At 36.4% G+C, this 17685-nt stretch overlaps 1 protein-coding gene across 1 annotated transcript; it reads right to left on the minus strand.

The window, feature by feature from the left end:
* Positions 1-1571: 1571 nt before the first annotated feature.
* On the minus strand, positions 1572-16452 carry ripk3 (receptor-interacting serine-threonine kinase 3). The gene is made up of 13 exons (XM_041780185.1): positions 16285-16452; positions 13011-13174; positions 12772-12934; positions 11442-11597; positions 9354-9502; positions 8932-8981; positions 8668-8826; positions 6743-6825; positions 6566-6623; positions 6128-6189; positions 4260-4311; positions 4006-4175; positions 1572-3865 (listed from the first exon to the last, which is right to left on the minus strand). The coding sequence occupies exons 2-13, from the start codon at positions 13166-13168 to the stop codon at positions 3629-3631; spliced, it is 1497 nt and encodes a 498-aa protein (XP_041636119.1). The 5' UTR covers positions 13169-13174; positions 16285-16452; the 3' UTR covers positions 1572-3628.
* Between the last annotated feature and the right edge of the window lie 1233 nt (positions 16453-17685).

Consider the following 17685-nt stretch of genomic DNA (forward strand, 5'->3'; position numbering starts at 1 on the left):
AATGGCTAGAAAATAGCCGAGGGCTCAGAGGGTTAAGAACCACAGACAGAATGGAAGCTGAAAAGGTATTGACAAACACACTGACACATTGGTTTTTGGTGTTTCTAAATGTTTTTGGACAATCTCAGTAATCAGTATGCTAGATTTTTCTTTTGAATTCTTTGGATTCCTTTATTCAAGAAAACAAGCAATAAATCTCAAATATACATACACCACGTTCCACATTATTGTGCAAATGACGTTTTTCTCTGATTTTCTAAATATCAATGCAAATGACAGTCATAATATTTTTCAAGTCATCAACAGTTAGAGTATAATTCAAATGATTTTGAACAAACTTCATAATGATAACTATTATTTTTTTTAAAATAAAACCTCAAAATGCACTTTTCCACATGTTCCACATTATTAAGCAGGCCACAGGTTTCAGCAATATGGGAAAGAAAAAGGATCTTTCTGCATAATGAGGAAGGTCTCTGATGGACAATTACATTAGATTAAGAGAGCAGATGCTAAAATTCCATTATAAAGCAGCAAACAAGTATTTGAAGCTGCTGGATCCTCTGGAGTCCCACCAACCTCAAGGTGTAGGATCCTCCAGAGGCTTGCAGTCCTGTATAAACCTACTATTCAGCCACCCCTAACCAATGCTCACAAGCAGAAATGGTTGCAGTGGCCCCAGAGATACATGAAGACTCATTTTCAAACAGTCTTGTTGACTGATGAGTGCCATGCAACCCTGGATGGTACAGATGGAGGAGTAGTGGATGGTTGGTGGATGGCCACCATGTCCCAATGAGGCCGGGACGTCAACAACGAGGGGGCGGAGTCATGTTTGGGCTGGAATCATGAGGAGAGAGCTGATAGGCCCCTTTAGGGTCCCTGAAGGTGTGAAAATGACCTCGGCAAAGTATATAGAGTTTCTGACTGACCACTTTCTTCCATAGTACAAAAAGAAGAACTGTGCCTTCTGTAGTAAAATTTTCTTCAAGCATGACAATGCACCATCTCATGCTGCAAAGAATCCCTCTGTGTCATTGGCTGCTATGGGCATAAAAGGAGAGAAACTCATGGTGTGGCCCCCATCCTCCCCTGACCTCAACCCTACTGAGAGCATTTGGAGCATCCTCAAGCTAAAGATCTATGAGGGTGGGAGGCAGTTCACATCAAAACAGCAGCTCTGGGAGGATATTCTGACATCCTGCAAAAAAATTCTAGCAGAAACTCTCCAAAAACTCACAAGTTCAATGGATGCAAGAATAGTGAGGGTGATATCAAAGAAGGGCTCCTATGTTAAGATGGAACTTGTCCTGTTAAGATGTTTTTGATTGAAATAGCTTTAATTTCAGTAAATATGACCCCCTGATGCTGCAATTTCTACAAATGACCATTTTCAGTTCTTTACAACCTATAAAATGTTTTAAAAAGCTGTTGTGCTTAATAATGTGGAACAGTGCATTTTGAGGTTTTTATTTTTTTTTTAATAATTTTTGTCATTATGAAGTTTGTTCAAAAACATTTGAATTATGCTCTAATGGCTGATGACTTGAAAAATATTCTGACTGTCATTTGCATTAATATTTAGGAAAATCAGAGAAAAATATCATTTGCATAATAATGTGGAATGTGGTGTAGTATATTTTACATCAGTGGTTCCCAACATTTTTCCTTGGAGCTCTTTACTTATAACTAAAAAAAGCTGAGCCCATTGTGACCCATACAAAATTTAAAGTGATACACTTGTAAAAAAAATCAACATACATTTTTAAGAGGTCCCCAACTGCAGGCTTGGAACCATTGTTTTACATTACATATCACTCCTACAAAAAGAATTCAAGAAGCCAACATTTTCACAGCAGTACCGTTGCATCAACTGCAAAACTTGAGATGCAATGTGCATCAGGTTATTCACATTATATTCAAGACTGTCACATGCAGATGAGACATATAAGTGTAAGTTAATGATGTCTATATCTCTGCTTGCATTTCCTGAGATCATAGCTATACTGACACTTAAGATTAAAATCTACCAAACAATACAAAATGCATTAAGAAAAAACAAGATTCAGTCTTAAAAAAAAAAAAAGAAGAAGCCTATTAAGTAAATATTTAGGCCAAATCATTGTTTGCTGGAGTTGTTTTGAGGAAATGTACATTTTTGACATCTTTACATTTATGAAAGAAACAGAAACAATATTCATAAACATACGAGACAACAAAACAAACTGTTTAGATTAATAGTCAATCTGTTTTATGGCAGTTTTTGGCATCTGATGGTGACCTGGCACTGCCGCTGTGGATATTTGTTGACCACAGTCGGTATAAAAGCAAAACCATATGAACAGACTTGGCTGACTTTCACACTGCTGACACAGCAAAACAGAGGTGTGAGGTTTGGCTCATTGGTTTTCAATGTACAAAAAAAAAAGGCAATAAATTAAGGTTGTAAAAAATACCAGAACTCTATACTAAAAGTCTGCATGCTAATATTTACAAAATGATTAAAAAAAGAACATTTAAATTACAAAATGGAGCTACACAGTCACACACTCACCCTAATCCTAACCCCAAAGAGTATTTATCACAGAACACAAGCTTACTGTTGTGTAAAAATGATAAAACCAGTCAAAGAGAACTGTAAAAATAAATAAGAGAACTCAGAATGTGATTGGGATTCCCCTTGAGAGGAAGTTCTTCAAGAACTGCTGATCTACACTGAGTGATGAAATCCTGAAAAAGTACCACATAAAAAGAGAGGATGCTATGGTAAGAGTATTTTTTGGAACCAGTGAGTTTAGATTTCACTTCTGCTTATGTTTAGTGCATCATTCAAAGCTACAATTATATGCTGTTTCAGGGGTTTAAAGGCTTTTGTGAGGAGCTTTCAGTAGAGATTGTAGTGAGGATCCAGTATAACTTCTGATGAAACTCCTTCACATTCTAAGAGAGAGAGGAAAACATTCCTTTCCTTGGTTTATGACACGTTTGAGGAAATACACCCAAAAGGGACATTAGCAGACTCCAAAATTCGCCACACCTCTGGGATTTGTTTGCGTAAAAGACTATCTCAAACTTAGGGGTCACTATCCAAATCAGTTCAAACCAAGGACACTATCACACCTTCAACCTCTAGGACTATAAACCTCTCACAACTGCCCCTTTGAGGAGGGAATGTGTCACCTTCCCACCAGTGCCAACTGCAGAACATCCAGACGGTCATAAATTCCTCTCTAGTATCTCGACCGCATGGACTTTAAATCCCAAAAGTAAGGTATTGGCCTTTAAAAATAAAGAAAAGTTCAGTTCAAAATTCCTCAAGGTGTCTTACTTCCTCTTAGAGCTATTCAGTTAATTTGACTAGAATACTCTTAATTATTATGTAATCAAACCATTTCATGAAACATCAAAAATTAGAGCTTTTTTTAGATAAAGAGTCTGGGAAACAACTTGAAAAAGAATGTCATTATTAAAGCTAATGTTTCAGCTTCAGAGCACATGTGGGTGGGTTGGGTGTCCACTGCCCGTCTTTAGCCTCTAGCCCCTGCAAAGTCCATGCACACCCCTGGGCTCTCTGGTGAATCCTATAACCATGAAAAAGTTCCTTCAGCCCAAAATTGCTGAATGCAACTCAGCTTCCTATCCCGTCCCATCTGCTTCTTGGTTCTGTCGGCAGAGAGTTGACACTTGAGGGCGCTGTCGGGTGCCGTCTCCTCCCTTGAGGATCTGTGGCTTGAGGAGCTGTGGTGTTGATGTGCATGGTGTTGTTGCTGCCATACTGGATGCCTGTCGCGTTGCTCATCTTGATGTGAAATTCAGGTGGAGGCGGGGTGGGATAGCAGAACAGGCTGGGGATTGAACACTGATGCTGGAGATAAAAACAAGAATAAAAGGTGAGAAAAAATGTAGAAAGATAAGAAATAATGCTGTATTAATGTGAATTATCCTTAAGCATGAAGATGAAATAATCATGTCTGACAATAGAGAAATGTCTAAAAACAAACTCACAAAGTACTGTGATAACAAGCTCCTAGTTCTTCTGTGAGTGGGGTGCATAGTGGTAGGGGACGGTTGTGGAGACAGGATAGGGTAAACAGATGATTTTTTCATATTGTGGTCCATGAATGAGCGACCCGTGTCAACCTCACTCACACTAGCTGGTTGACGTGAAGGTGAATCTAAAAAGAAAATGCATTTTATGAGAATGTTCAGACCAGTTCTTTTGTGGTTTCTATGCAGCCATAAAAAAACTTCCTGTTTACCTTTGAATCTAGGCACATGTCTCTGGTTTGAAATCGAACCACCAGCCATTTCCTGGAACAAAACAGAGTATAAGCTGTAATGTAAAACAACATAAAGACTTCAGTACATTGCAAGTTTGCAGATTTGTTGTGATTAATAGGAAACCAATGGTCTGTATTGTGTTTCAGTACCCTTAACATTACAGTGGCTTTAATAGTCACTACCATCATGTATAGGGATGTACATCAACAGACTTAAAAAACAGGTTATACAAATTGACTAAATAACTGAGTCTAGTATAACCCAAGGAAATAAAATTAACAAAAATGCAAGTCCTGCAACCTCACATTTTTTTCCCCACTGGTGCTGAGATTAGCAGAGGTTGTTCAGACTATCTAGCATAGACTGCATCTGTTACACTGATTGGCGGTCAGGTGAGCCCCCAGAAAATCTTTGCTTAGCACCTCATGTAGGCTTGGGCCGGCACTGGTGGCGCCACTGGGACCCTGTCTGCTCTAACGTTGTCAAAATTAGATATACGGTATATTTTAAAACCATGATTACAAACATAACATATCAGGGCCAGCCTAAAAGAGGAAAAAATGAAGCTAATCTGTTCATTTCTGTGCAAAAAGATACAACTTGGGGAAAAATGGAACATTTTTGATATTGTAAAGTCGTGTATTTGCAAGAAATCAAACTTAGTCTAAAATGTTTGAGATTAACAAGAAAAATTGTGATATTTCCAAATTTAAAAAGTCTTAAATTCTTATGATAGCAACTGAAATTTTTTTTTTTAATTTGTAGTTTTAACAACAGTGTAAAGTAAAAAAAAATACAAGAAACCAAACTGAAAACAGTGGTTGTATTATTGACTTTAGAGGCTCAAAATTTCTAAGTTTTGGTTCACATACATTTCTAAGTCAAGGATCTTTTTTTCTCCTAAATTATTGACTTTACAACTTCCAAATTTTAGTTTTTTTATCGAAAATTAACACATCCTCTTCATTTATTTTTTCCAGAGCGGGCCTTATACACATTGTAATAACAGGTAGTCTTTACATAAATCTTGTGTCAAGAATGAGTGTATGAAGGCCTTGAAAACTATTAAAACTGATGTTTAATTTTTCCAAGTTGGTCATTGGGGGGCTTAGCTTTTCTTAGATATGAGTCTGGGGCCAAAAGGAGAGAAAAGTTGGGAACCATTGGTCTAATTGAAAGAAGAAGTACACAAACCCTGCTTTTACATACAAGATGGACTGTGGAAGTCTAAACAGGAGAATTCCTTTTACTGTACTTTAGGCAAATTGAGTTAAGAGCCAAATTGCCCATCTCTGCTACAATCACTTTATTGTGAAATGCTTATTGAGCTAGATGAAGTTATGTACTTCTTCCAGAGTGAAGATAGTGACAATATGTAGAAAACTTTCTGTTATTTTGTCGATTCCAATTTAGACGTGTGTGTAATGTTGAATTTTTGGTGTCATCTGGCCACACAAGAACTCAAATTTATCAACATTGCCTTATGCTGATGTTTTTGTTGTTTTTTTTTTTACAATAGCATCTAAGATCAACTTCTTCAACTCTTAACAGCATTCACTGATAAATTACAATCTAAGTTAACAGATTAAAGCCTGCTTTATACTTCTGTGTCACATCTACACGGTTCTGACCACTTCCTGTCTTCTCAGTCTTTCACTGATTGTCCAAACTTTTTGTTCCTTCTCCAGACTTTAATATGTGCTGAGTTCAACAGCCTGTCATAGAGAAATTCCCCTATTGCAGCAAGAGATAATGCCTGTAATATTACTTTGTGGTCGCAAAAAAACCCACACCACATTAGCGGCACATTTTAAAGAAAAATAATCTCTTAAAGATGGGGTCATACCTGTACAGGTGGGTGTCCAGTTGGCACACTATCGTAAAGGCTTGCTTTTACCCTGGACCTCACTGAAAGACAGGAAAATTGAATAAATTGAATAACAGTTTTTGTTGTTTTAATGAACCTAGCATTAGTTCATGCAGGACACAGTAGTCATACACACAGCTGTAATCAGCTGACGGCCAGCTGATCCTAATTATCACCTCAGCCAAACACAGCTCTTTCAACACAGCGCTGTATGTATATTAAATATGACGTACTTCTCACTAACGCTGATGCACCATGCTGCTGTTGGTGCTGCAGCTGGCAAAGCTTAACCTCCTCCACCCCAGCCTTCTCCTTCATAGCATAAAGCTTGCACATAAAAAGCATCTGTACATTGACGAATAACAAAGATTTTTTTCTTTTTAAATTGGAGATCATATTAAAGAAAAAGAAACTGACCTGAAGCCTCTGTGAAATAAAGCTGCTTTATTACTTCTCCTTCTTCCTCCTGTTGACTCTTAAAAGAGGAAAAAAATGAGTGGGTTAGAGCCAGGTCAGAGAGGAAAATCTGCAGAACTGTGTCAAATTTTACAACATCCCAGCATGACTCAAGTGTCCATGAAGAGATTTTCTTACCAGTTTCTTTAGCACTTGATGGACGACATCAACAATTTCACGCTTGTGCATTTTAAACAAGTCTTCTGTCACAGTTGTGCACTCTACAAAAGATATAGTTAGATAAATAAGTAATGTTATGGATTATGAAATGATACTATGACATGAAAACTTGTTCCTCCAAGTTGGACCCCTGAAATGGCTCAAAATGGCACAATTTTGGCTTTTTTTTTTCAAAATGGCAGATTTTCTGTTGGAGTTGGAGAAATGGTCCCTTTTAGGTTTTTTGTGGATCCCTTCCTGACTCATCCTAAACACTTCAAAAGGTTTCAGGACAACCCCAAATTAACAAAAAATAACAATCAGACCTACTATAAATAAGGTAATGTAGCCTATTTCTGACATGACTGTCCCCATTCTACCTTGATTATTTACAGTAATGGCTCTGCTGTGTGCACAGTGGCATGGTTTAAAATTTGTACCTAATATTGATATATAATATAAAAAAATACAAAAGTATTCTTCCTCATTTTACTCTTATGACTAAATACCCCCCTTAAACTACATAATGCACTTTTAAAGAAAAGTTTAGAGCTAACACTTTAACCCCTACAGGGGAATTCAGTTTATTTCAAGACAGTCTTGCTGCAGACCATTCATCAAAACCATTCATCTGAGACGTTGCATGTCTCAGAACATAAAAAAACTTTCAAAATAAAGTTGGATTAAACTTCCATTTAGAGTTACAGTTAGGCTTAAGGTAACTGTTGTAACATCAAAGGTTTAAAGCTTAAAACCTGACCTACAAAACCTGATTACGAAATGTTTACTAATGCAGAGTAAACAATCTGCTTACAGGAAAAGCGCTCATCCTCCATGAGAATATTCCAGGGCAGCAAGCATAGCGCACATAGCTCTGCTAGCTGCATAAGCTACATAGCTAATGGAGCAATGTAGCTAATGGAGCCAAAGCTAAGATCACATCGCACCTACATAAGCAACATATATAAGTTATCTTTAGCTACATTTGCCATAGCTCACATTGCTAAAGCTAACTTATCTATAAATAATGTAGCTATGTTGTTAATGTAGCTCACAAGCTTACAAAGCAGCTACATAAGCGACATATATCTAAGTTATCTGTGTAGCAAAGTTAGCTTTTGCTACATTTGCTATGGCTCACATTGCTAAAGCTAACTTACCTATAGATAATGTAGCTACATAGCTAGTGTGGCTAAAGCTAAGCTCAAAAAGCTGCTATTTAAGCTATGTAGGTATGGTATTTGCATAGCTATGGTAGTTTTAGCTACGTTGGCTAAAACTTACTTTGCTAAAGCTAACTTAGCTACTTTGGCTTATGTAGTAATGTTAACTACATAGCTAGCATACTGTGTTAGCTCAAGCTAATGAAGCTAGCCAGCATTAGTGTAACTACTTCTAAACCTGGTCTATACATAATTTAATCCCAGATTAGGCCTCTGATTTATGTTCTGTTTTATTTATGAAATAATTTTTCACCTATAATGTTTGCTGTGTGGTTATGTCATTAATGTAACTGTCAGACTTTGTTGTACTGTCAAATTACAGCACTCCCTTTCTGAGATATAAGGTGTCTCAGATGAATGGTCTCTGAGCGTGGCCTTCAGAGATACACAGTCTGTAGCCAGACCCCTTGTGTTTTCTTTGTAAAAGGTTAACAATATAAGAGCAAAGCTTGTTTTTGGTAATTAATTTCTCAAGCAGGAAAGAAAAATGAATGAAACTGTGAATTGGGTTTGGTGTGAATAAAATTTAGAGATTTTCTTTCAAGGCCTGATCACCCATCTAAGGTTGTTGAGATATTTTAAGCTGTAGTGGACAAAAGGGCCTCACAGTAGCCCTTCATTATCAAACTAGTAGGTTTGACAACTCTCCCCTGTAGTAACATTGTTTTTTAAAGGTCTCACCATAGGAGGAGGGTCTGAGTTTGTGATTTCCTTCCCAGCATTTCTCCATGAGAGCCATCAGCCCTTCCAAACCGGCAAGCCCTGAAAATCTCCTGATCTCGTCAAGCGATGGACGTTGTCCATCTGGGATTAGGAGGCGGACTATGGAGGATGTGACATCTATGAGAGAGGAAGCACATTGAGAGTGGACAATGAAAAAAAAAAGGAACACAATAAAGAAGCAAAAATAAGAGGGGATAGATAAAAATATATGACGTCTCTTACTTTCGTATGGTTTTTTCCATGTGACAATGGACCATAGGAGTATGCCATAACTGAAAGAGAAGACAGGGAGACACTTTTATTGACTGAGTCATAAATGTGTTCATGTAAAACCTTGATAGCCTGTTATTGCATATGCAAACTGCAACCAGACTAAATTGTCAGAAATGTTTGTGCAACATTTGGAGTCCTGGTGCATTGGTTATTAGATGAGGAAGTCACGTGACTTTCTAGAAGTTTGATGAAGTCCAGTAAATGCTTACTTCCCTCACTGTTTAGTTCACCTTCCTAAAAAAGATAAAGTTTAAGCTAAATTTACCTGAGTATAGTCATATAAAACTTATCCATCCTAATGATTGTTATCATTATTTATTTAAGATCATAACAACTCAATTATCCGTTTTCTGCTTCAGTTAGTTTTCTACCTGTAGATGTCAGAGGCACATGTAGGTTTGTACGAAACGTCAAACGCCTCCGGTGGCATATAAGGAAGTGTCCCTCCTTCCTGCTCAGTGTCCTTTGAGGAAAGCCGTGTGTTGCTGTGATAAAACCTGGAAAGGCCAAAATCTGTAAGCTGCAGAGAAAGGGGAGGGAAATTAGCAAAAAGAGGAAGGACAGGTTTGGTTTAGAACAAGTTGCATTTCCCTGATTTAAGCTTAGTCATTCTGTTTTAGTGGTTCACTAATTCTCAAGTTACATTATCAAGGGGGAAACAACTGACCATAGTCTGTTAACAAGCTAACATGCTATAATGTTGTATTGTTGCTCTCATAAACCCATATCTTATTTACAATAGAACTAAACAACATGTAAGATGTAACCACTGGGACATTTTACCATTTCAAGAAAAATATTAGCTCATTCTGAATTTGATGGCACCAATATATCTCAAAAAAGTAGGGATGGGCAATAAAAAGCTGACAAGTGGTACTAAAAAACAGCTTAAGGAGCATTACGCAACTAATTTCATCCATTGGCAACGGGTCAGTAACATGACTGGGTATAAAAGTGGCATTTTAGAGAGAGGCAGAGTCCTTCAGAGGTAAAGATGGGCAAAGGTTTATCAATCTGCCACAAACTGCATCTAAAACTTGTCAAACCATTTCAGGAAATATGCTCCCATCCAGACGGCATCTCTTTCAGAGAAGGCCTTGTATATTCCAGCAGGACGATGCTAAACCACATATAGCAGCCATCACAACAGCATGGCTTCACAATAGAAGAGTCCGGGTGCTAAACTGGCCTGAATGCAGTCCAGACCTTTCACCACTGGAAAACATTTGGTGCGTCATAAAACAAAGAAATCCATTTAAGAATACCCAGGACTGTTGGTTAGCAAGAACCTTACATCAGACATGAATGGGACAACATTCCTCCCTACAGCGTTGTTAAAAAGAGAGGGGATGCTAAACAATGCTAAATATCGCCCATCCCAACTTTTTTGAGATGTGTTGCTGACATTATGTTCAAAATGATCTAATATTTTTTATGAAACAGTCAAGTGTCTCAGTTTCAACATCTGATATGTTGTTTATGCTCTATATTGAAAAAATATGGGTTTATGGGATTTGATTTTTATATTTGTTTTTTATTTATTTTTTGCACAGCACTCAAACCTTTTTGGAATTGGTGTCCAAAAGTGAACTGAATCCAAAGGTAAATACTTATTCAACCATTTTTCATCATAATAAAACAATGGTAAGCCCTTAAGTTCCAATCAAATTACAGCTATTGTTAGCAACCGTTTACCTACTTCATACTACTGTTAGCTAGGAAGCTGCTAGGCTAGTTTCATCGTTTTAGTAGTTTTACCTTATACAAAAGAGGTTTTAATGTGCAGCTTTCAAAAAAAAAATCACTTTAAAATCCAGTAGATGTACTAGCTGATAGCTTAGCCTAAAGTTATGAAGTGCATGTATCCTAGCGTTAGCTGTTGGTTAGGTAGCTAACAGTTAGCACAAGCTTAAGTGAAACGTGGTTATTTTTCTAATTTTTACCCACGCAGATGAAATCGGCAGGGGGTTCCGTATCTTTGTTTGTTTGTTTCTTTGTGTGTGTACAAGATAACTCGAGAACATAAAGTCGGATCTTCACCAAACTTTCAGGGAATATTGGGATAGTGACAGGGAAGAATCGAATAGATTTTGGTGATGATCCACGCACCCGTTTGGTTTTTCTCAGACTTCGAAATTTTCAACACTACAGTAATCAATGGGAGCGCGAGTTCCTCGGTGGCGCTGCTTAGGCGTGGGTCTGCCGCCTCAGACAACCATTCTAGTCTTGTCTTTGTCTTTTAAATTACTTACTCATTCAGAATTTGTAAATTGTTGATAACTGTCGGTTAGCTTACATTTGCACAACTTAAAAGTCAGAAAATCATAGCAAAGCAGCAAAACAGTATTAGCTATCCACGCTGGGCATGATTTATGAGGAAAATGGTTCCTTCTGTGAATCTGGATTGACTATTTTGACTGTTATCACTGCAGTCCCCCCCAAAAATGTCTTGGACTCACCTTGGCATTGAGAGAGGGGTCTAGCAGCACATTACTGGGCTTCAAGTCAAGGTGGAGCATTGGAGGGGACAGGCTGTGGAGGAAGTTTATACCCAGAGCCACTTGGTGAGCCAGTCTGAAAACCAACGGCCAGGGAAGAAATCCAGGTAAGGTTTTCTGTTGGGAGATTGTTTGCATAGTTACAGATCTCTAGGTTAAATAGCTGTTCATAATCTACTTACTTTATACACAAAGGAAACACAGAACAAGTAGGAAGCAATTCCCTACTTTATGTGAGCTGTTGTAGGCACGCAAATCCACAGTCCTGTCCCCAGACTGCAGTGTTGTGAGCAAATACCAACATCAGCATGCTAGCAAATGATTAGGCGTCATACTGATGTTCATTGGTATAGCGTTAGAAATTACGCTTCAGCCAAATAGGAGTTCACTTTTACTTTTTATCACTTAACAAATCATATTGGAAAGTATTCAGCCCCTCTTCATTTTTTCAGTTTTGTTATGTCGCAGCCTGATGCTACAGTCATTTAAATTCATTTTTTTTCCCTCATTAATCTAATCTCAGTACCCCATAATGACAAAGTGAAAACAGAATTTCAGACATTTTTGTAAATTCATTAAAAAGAAAAAACTAAATTATCACCTTGACATAAGTATTCAGACCCTTCTCTCAGTATTTTGTTGAAGCGCCTTTGGCAATTGGCATTTGCACACCTGGATTGGGGGATTTTCTGCCATTCTTCTTTGCAAATCCTCTCAAGTTCAGTCAGATTGGCTAGCCACTGTCAGTGGACCGCCATTTTCAGGTCTCTCCAGAGATGTTCAAAAGGTTTCAAGTCAGGGCTCTGGCTGGGCCACTCTAGGACACCCACAGAATATTTATGTCACTGTGATATTTCAGTTTTTTATTTTCAATAAATTCAGCAAAAATGTCTAAAATGTAGTGTTTTACATTCTCAGTATTGGGTACTGACTGTAGCTTAATGGGAATAAAAAGTGTTTTTTTTACTGCAACATATCAAAATTGAAAAACGTGAAGGGCGTCTAAACAAAATGATAGGGTAAGAAATGCAAAAAGGGGGTAAAAGGGGCAAGAAATGGTGAAAAGCGGTTCAAAAGTGACAAAAATTGCACATAAACTTGAACATCAGAACCCAATAGCAGCTCGAAACACTGCAGCTTCAAAATGAAGCTTTAGCCAGAACATTGGCACCAATGCTACTGATCCAGCACAGATGTGTTGATATCATCGTTAAATCACAGCTGGGGAGGGCCTGGGTTTTTCAGAGCCTGCCAATTCTGTGGGAAGACCTGTCCACTACCTGTTAGTTACCTGTAGAAAAGCAAGTGATCCTCTATCCATTAGCTCCATGACCAGACCAAGCTGTATCGATGATGGGCGAAAAGGCAGTTGACCCTTGAAGACCCCGAGGACTTGAATCACATGCGGACTGCGCCCCCTGGACATCATGTCGATCTCTCGCAGTACAGCTTTACTGTAAGAGCTTTTTTTTGAGTAATCCTCAAAGTGTTTTTGATTAAAGTAAGCAAAAACCCTTGATAACTACTCACCTGTCATGGAAACGTAGCAGTTTAACAGCCACATTGGAGCACCACCGCCGATGCCTGGCTTTGTAGACATGCCCAAATCCCCCAGAGTCAAGCTCCACCCAGTCCTCCAGGCTGGACGCTTCAATAAACCTTGTGGGAGGACAGCTGGACAGTGCCATAGTTCACTGGAGAGGGAAACCATCAGTGACAATTCAACTATTATTGGTGCCGGTTATCAAATATTTAATTCTATGTAAATTATCTTAAGACAAGTGTAATCATAGACCTCCATTGACTGATTTTCTCTCCCAAGGGGCAGCAAAAAAAAAAAAGAAAGAAAAAACACCACTAGCGCATAAACATTTAGCTTAGTAAAAGAAAACCTGCAAAGTCAATAGCTTTATCTGCTTATATACACATTTGAGAGTAAAGGAGAACACTCAAAGTACAGTATTAAATTTTTTTAAGGCTCTGTTTTTGGTCTCGACCCACTTAAAGGGGAAATATTTAACTTTTGATACAACTTTAGTAATATACAATTTAATACAATTGTATTTATTTATAGTCGGGTTGTTGTCTGAAAAGCCTTCTGAGTTGAACATTTATTAGAGAGCAGAGAAAGACCAAAATCAGGAGTTATGGACAATAGATTTGAAAATGATGTTAATGAAGGAAAAAGGTGGAAATGTTGCCTAACCCAAGATACTTGAACTCCTTCACTTGGAGCAAAGACTAACTCCCCAGTGAAGCAATCCACCGTGGCCTCAGACTTGGAGGGGCTTATTTTAATACCAGCCAGATTGCACTCAGCTGACAGAGGCAACAGAAGCAAAATTAGGCAGAGAGTGTTTTTAAAAAGGTTTAAAAGTGGCAAAAACCAGCAGGAAAGATGGTAGAAACATTTTGATGTGGCAGAATGGCTTAAAAGTCGCTGAAATGGTGGTGAAATGAGATTTTAAGAATAGCAGAAAAAAGGTAAAAGTGACAAAACTGGCAGAACATGGCAAAAATGGGTTAAGAATATGGCAAATTTAAGCAGAAAAACATGTTGAAAATGGGTTATAAGTTGCAAAAATGAGTCTATAGAGGGTACAGTCAAAAAGTGGAAAAAAATGGGAAGAAAGGGTGATGGAAAGAGATGGAAAGAGTTTAAAAGCAGAAAAAATTACTTGTAAGTTGGAGAAATGACTGGAAAAGGTGAAGAAATTAGATTTTAAAAGCAGTCAATATGGGTAAAGAGTTGCAAAAAAAAGCTTCTAAAGTGGCTATAAAGGTGATTAAATGTGATTAAATGTGATTTTTAAGTAGCAAAATGAGTAATAACTGGCGAAAAATGTGTTTGAAGTAGCAAAAATAGGTGAAACATGTCAAAGTGCAGCATAAAACATGGTGAAAATTGGGTTTCAAGAGGAAAACATTTGTTCAAAGTGGCAAAAAAAGGGTAAAAAAAAAAAGTGATGAATAAGGGGGTTAATAGTGGCAAGAATTGGTCAGCAGTGGCAACATTGAATGGAAAGTGGAAAATATGAGCAGAGAGGTGGTAAAATTGGATTTTAAAAGTAGCAAAAATGGGTTTAATGTGGCTAAAATGTGAGGGAAATCCTTTAAAATTAGTGCAAAATCAGTGAAAAATGGCAACAAAAAAAATATTGTGGCAAAAATGGTTCAAAGTTGATAAAAGTGGTAAAAAGTGGCACAAATATATAATTTAAACATCAGAACCCAACTGAAAAGGCTTCTGAATTGAACATTCATTAGAGAGCAGAGAAAGACCAAAATCAGGAGTTATGGACAATAGATTCGAAAATGATTTTAATCTATTAAATGACGCTGGCTCCAGGGCTACTGGTCCATAAAAACACTCTGGAGCTCCTTCACTCCGAGTAAACAGTTGGGTAATCATTTACAGAGGTATTTATATCATCCCCTCATTATTGTTGTGATGTAATGCTTGTCTTAAACTGTTTGCCAGCTCCTTGAAATACTTTTGTCCCTGGCTTTCCTGTAATCGATTAACTTTAGTTTCAGTTTGCCACACCTTCATGCCTTGTACGCACCGCTTTCTTTTCAATCCCTTCATCTTACCATTAACTCCCTCTAAAAGTCACCTGTGCCTTCTTCCTCATTTATCTCAGAAAGGTTCAAGACTGCTTTTAACCTTAGCCACTAAGATGTTTAGAAAACACATATTTTAATGAATAAATTATTGAATTAAAAAAAGGAATTCTGGTTTTGATGCTGTTGTCTAAGATAAAAACTCCAGCTCCAGTCACAAGAAACATGCCTTAAATCCAAAACAAGTAAAAAATATTTAGATTTCTAAAGAAGGAGCTTTGAATTATGGTCATTTCAATGTATTCGTTATTTTCAGATCAATTCCTATTTGTTTAAAACCATCCCATAATTAAATGATATTTTAAGCACAAAAAAATTAAGATTGCACTTCATTTTTATGTGGTTAAGGCAATGCCAGGAAGTCAATATATTAGTTAATGTGGTTTCAGATAGCAGAAACAATTAAAAATGATTGTGTTTAATAACTATTTGCTCAAAATCCTTAAATGAATGGTTTGGTTGCATCCCATGTAAGAGGGTGAAACAGGTTCAGGCTGTCTTTGGTAATAAAGGCATAAAAAGCTAAAAAATATATATCAAAAATAAAGAAATAAATGGTATTCAAAGTTTCCGTTGGCTATGATTTTAATTTGGATTTGCTAAGTCTCAGGTCAGCTGACAGAAACAATAAAGATTTTTCGTTTATAAAGTGGATATAAATAGAATTATTCTCACATTTGTTCTCTGTCCATTTCAGGAAGTGAAGAAAGGTTATTGCAGGCTCTCCCAAAGTAATACATTTAACAACTCTTACTACACGTAAGCTCTTAAACAAAACATGAGTTTATTTTCAAAGAATTTTCCCTGTATAGCTTTGTATTTCATGCAGGGGCCTGTACATTACAAGATTTACAAGCTAGAAAGGGAAATTCAACTTAACACTACTGGAAACCACACTGTTTTTGTTGTTTTAACTACATTTCAAAAGCCAGAAAGCCCAGGAGTGGACAAAACATCTCTGAAGCATTCTAAAAACGTTGTGTAATAACCCTTTAAGATGAATATAATACCTGATTTTAATAGTAGAAAAGTCTTATTTAGTCTTATTAGACATACAAGCTTCATAAAAAAGGGCATTATTAAAACATCATCTGCAGTAAAGTAGATCTAAGTCATGAAACTTTCCCAATGAATTGAGACTCACTAAACACTATCAAGAACTTGAACTGAGAAAACTCACCGTTGAGAATAAGCACTTCTTCCTTGTAATTAAAGCATGTGAAGTCAAAGGTATGTCCAACTCTTCTGCCTTATTCAGTGAAAATCGGCCTACAAGGAGGTCAGCTCTTTCATCTAAACAGCAGTGGGAGGAAGTGAAACTGCTCGTCTAACACTTCTGGCTATAGGACAGCCCATTTGTATCAACAAAGGCAAGAGAGTGTGTGACAAGGTTTCCTTTTTTGTTCTTTTATGTTGTTTTTTTGTTTTTTTTTTCTTTTTTTTAGCTGAATCATTTTTCACAGCTTGGACCATTCTTGTTTGATATATTTGTTTATTTAAGTGGTTGCGGTTTATTTTGAAGGTGATAATTCTTCCATACTTTTTTATTTTAGCCTAGAATAATTGCAGAATAATCGTTGTATTATTGTTACAGTTGGCCACATATACCATATTATGTCATAATGTCTCATATTGTGAAGTAAAGCGTTTTCATTCATACTGGATCATATTCCATACACCTACATACTGTGTGGTTTTATATTGTACTGTATTGTTACATAATATTCCATATCAAAATTTGTTATGCATATGGTACCTTTTATAAAATATAGTGCATCATAACATATAGTTTCATATCATATTATATCATATTGTATTGTATTGTTATATCTTAGAGCTTTATGTGACATATCTTGTGAATAGAATAAAAGTAAAATAATTGGAAAAAAATGGGAAAAAAATACCCAAAAAAATAATTAATAGGACAAAATTTGCCAAAAAATAGAATAATTAAAAAAAAATAAAAAATAAAATAAAATAAAATAAAATAATTGGACAAACAAAATAAATAAATGAAAAATGAATAAGTTGGCAAACAAAAAATAAACAAATAAATAAAATAATTGGGCAAACAAATAAATCAAATAAAACAGGAAATAATTGAACAAACAAAAAACTAAATAAAAAATTAAATAATCAGACATATTTAGACAAACAAAAAAATGAAAAAGAAATAATTGGTAGGATGTTTCTTTTAATGTGTCCTGATGTATTGTGATTTTTTTTTTGTAACATATATTGCATCGTAACACTTTTAAATGTAACATATTGTACTGTGAGATATGGTATTGTACTGTATCATATCATAATGTAAAATGGTGTATTATATCGTAAAATAGGTATATTGTGTATCTCGTATCATGTGTATCTAATAGTATAATGTAACATATATTGTATGGTAACATATTTTAACAGATACAATTTTCTTTTAACATAACCTGATGTAACATTACATATTTTAATCTAAAATAACCCATTCAATAATATCATATTTTACTGTATCACATACCAATATCTCAGAGCCTTATATGCCATATCATATTGAGTTGCAGCATATTGTAATGTATCGTAGCATATCAAA

Source organism: Cheilinus undulatus, linkage group 22 (assembly GCF_018320785.1).
Source record: "Cheilinus undulatus linkage group 22, ASM1832078v1, whole genome shotgun sequence".
In the NCBI taxonomy this organism is placed as follows: Eukaryota; Metazoa; Chordata; class Actinopteri; order Labriformes; family Labridae; genus Cheilinus; species Cheilinus undulatus.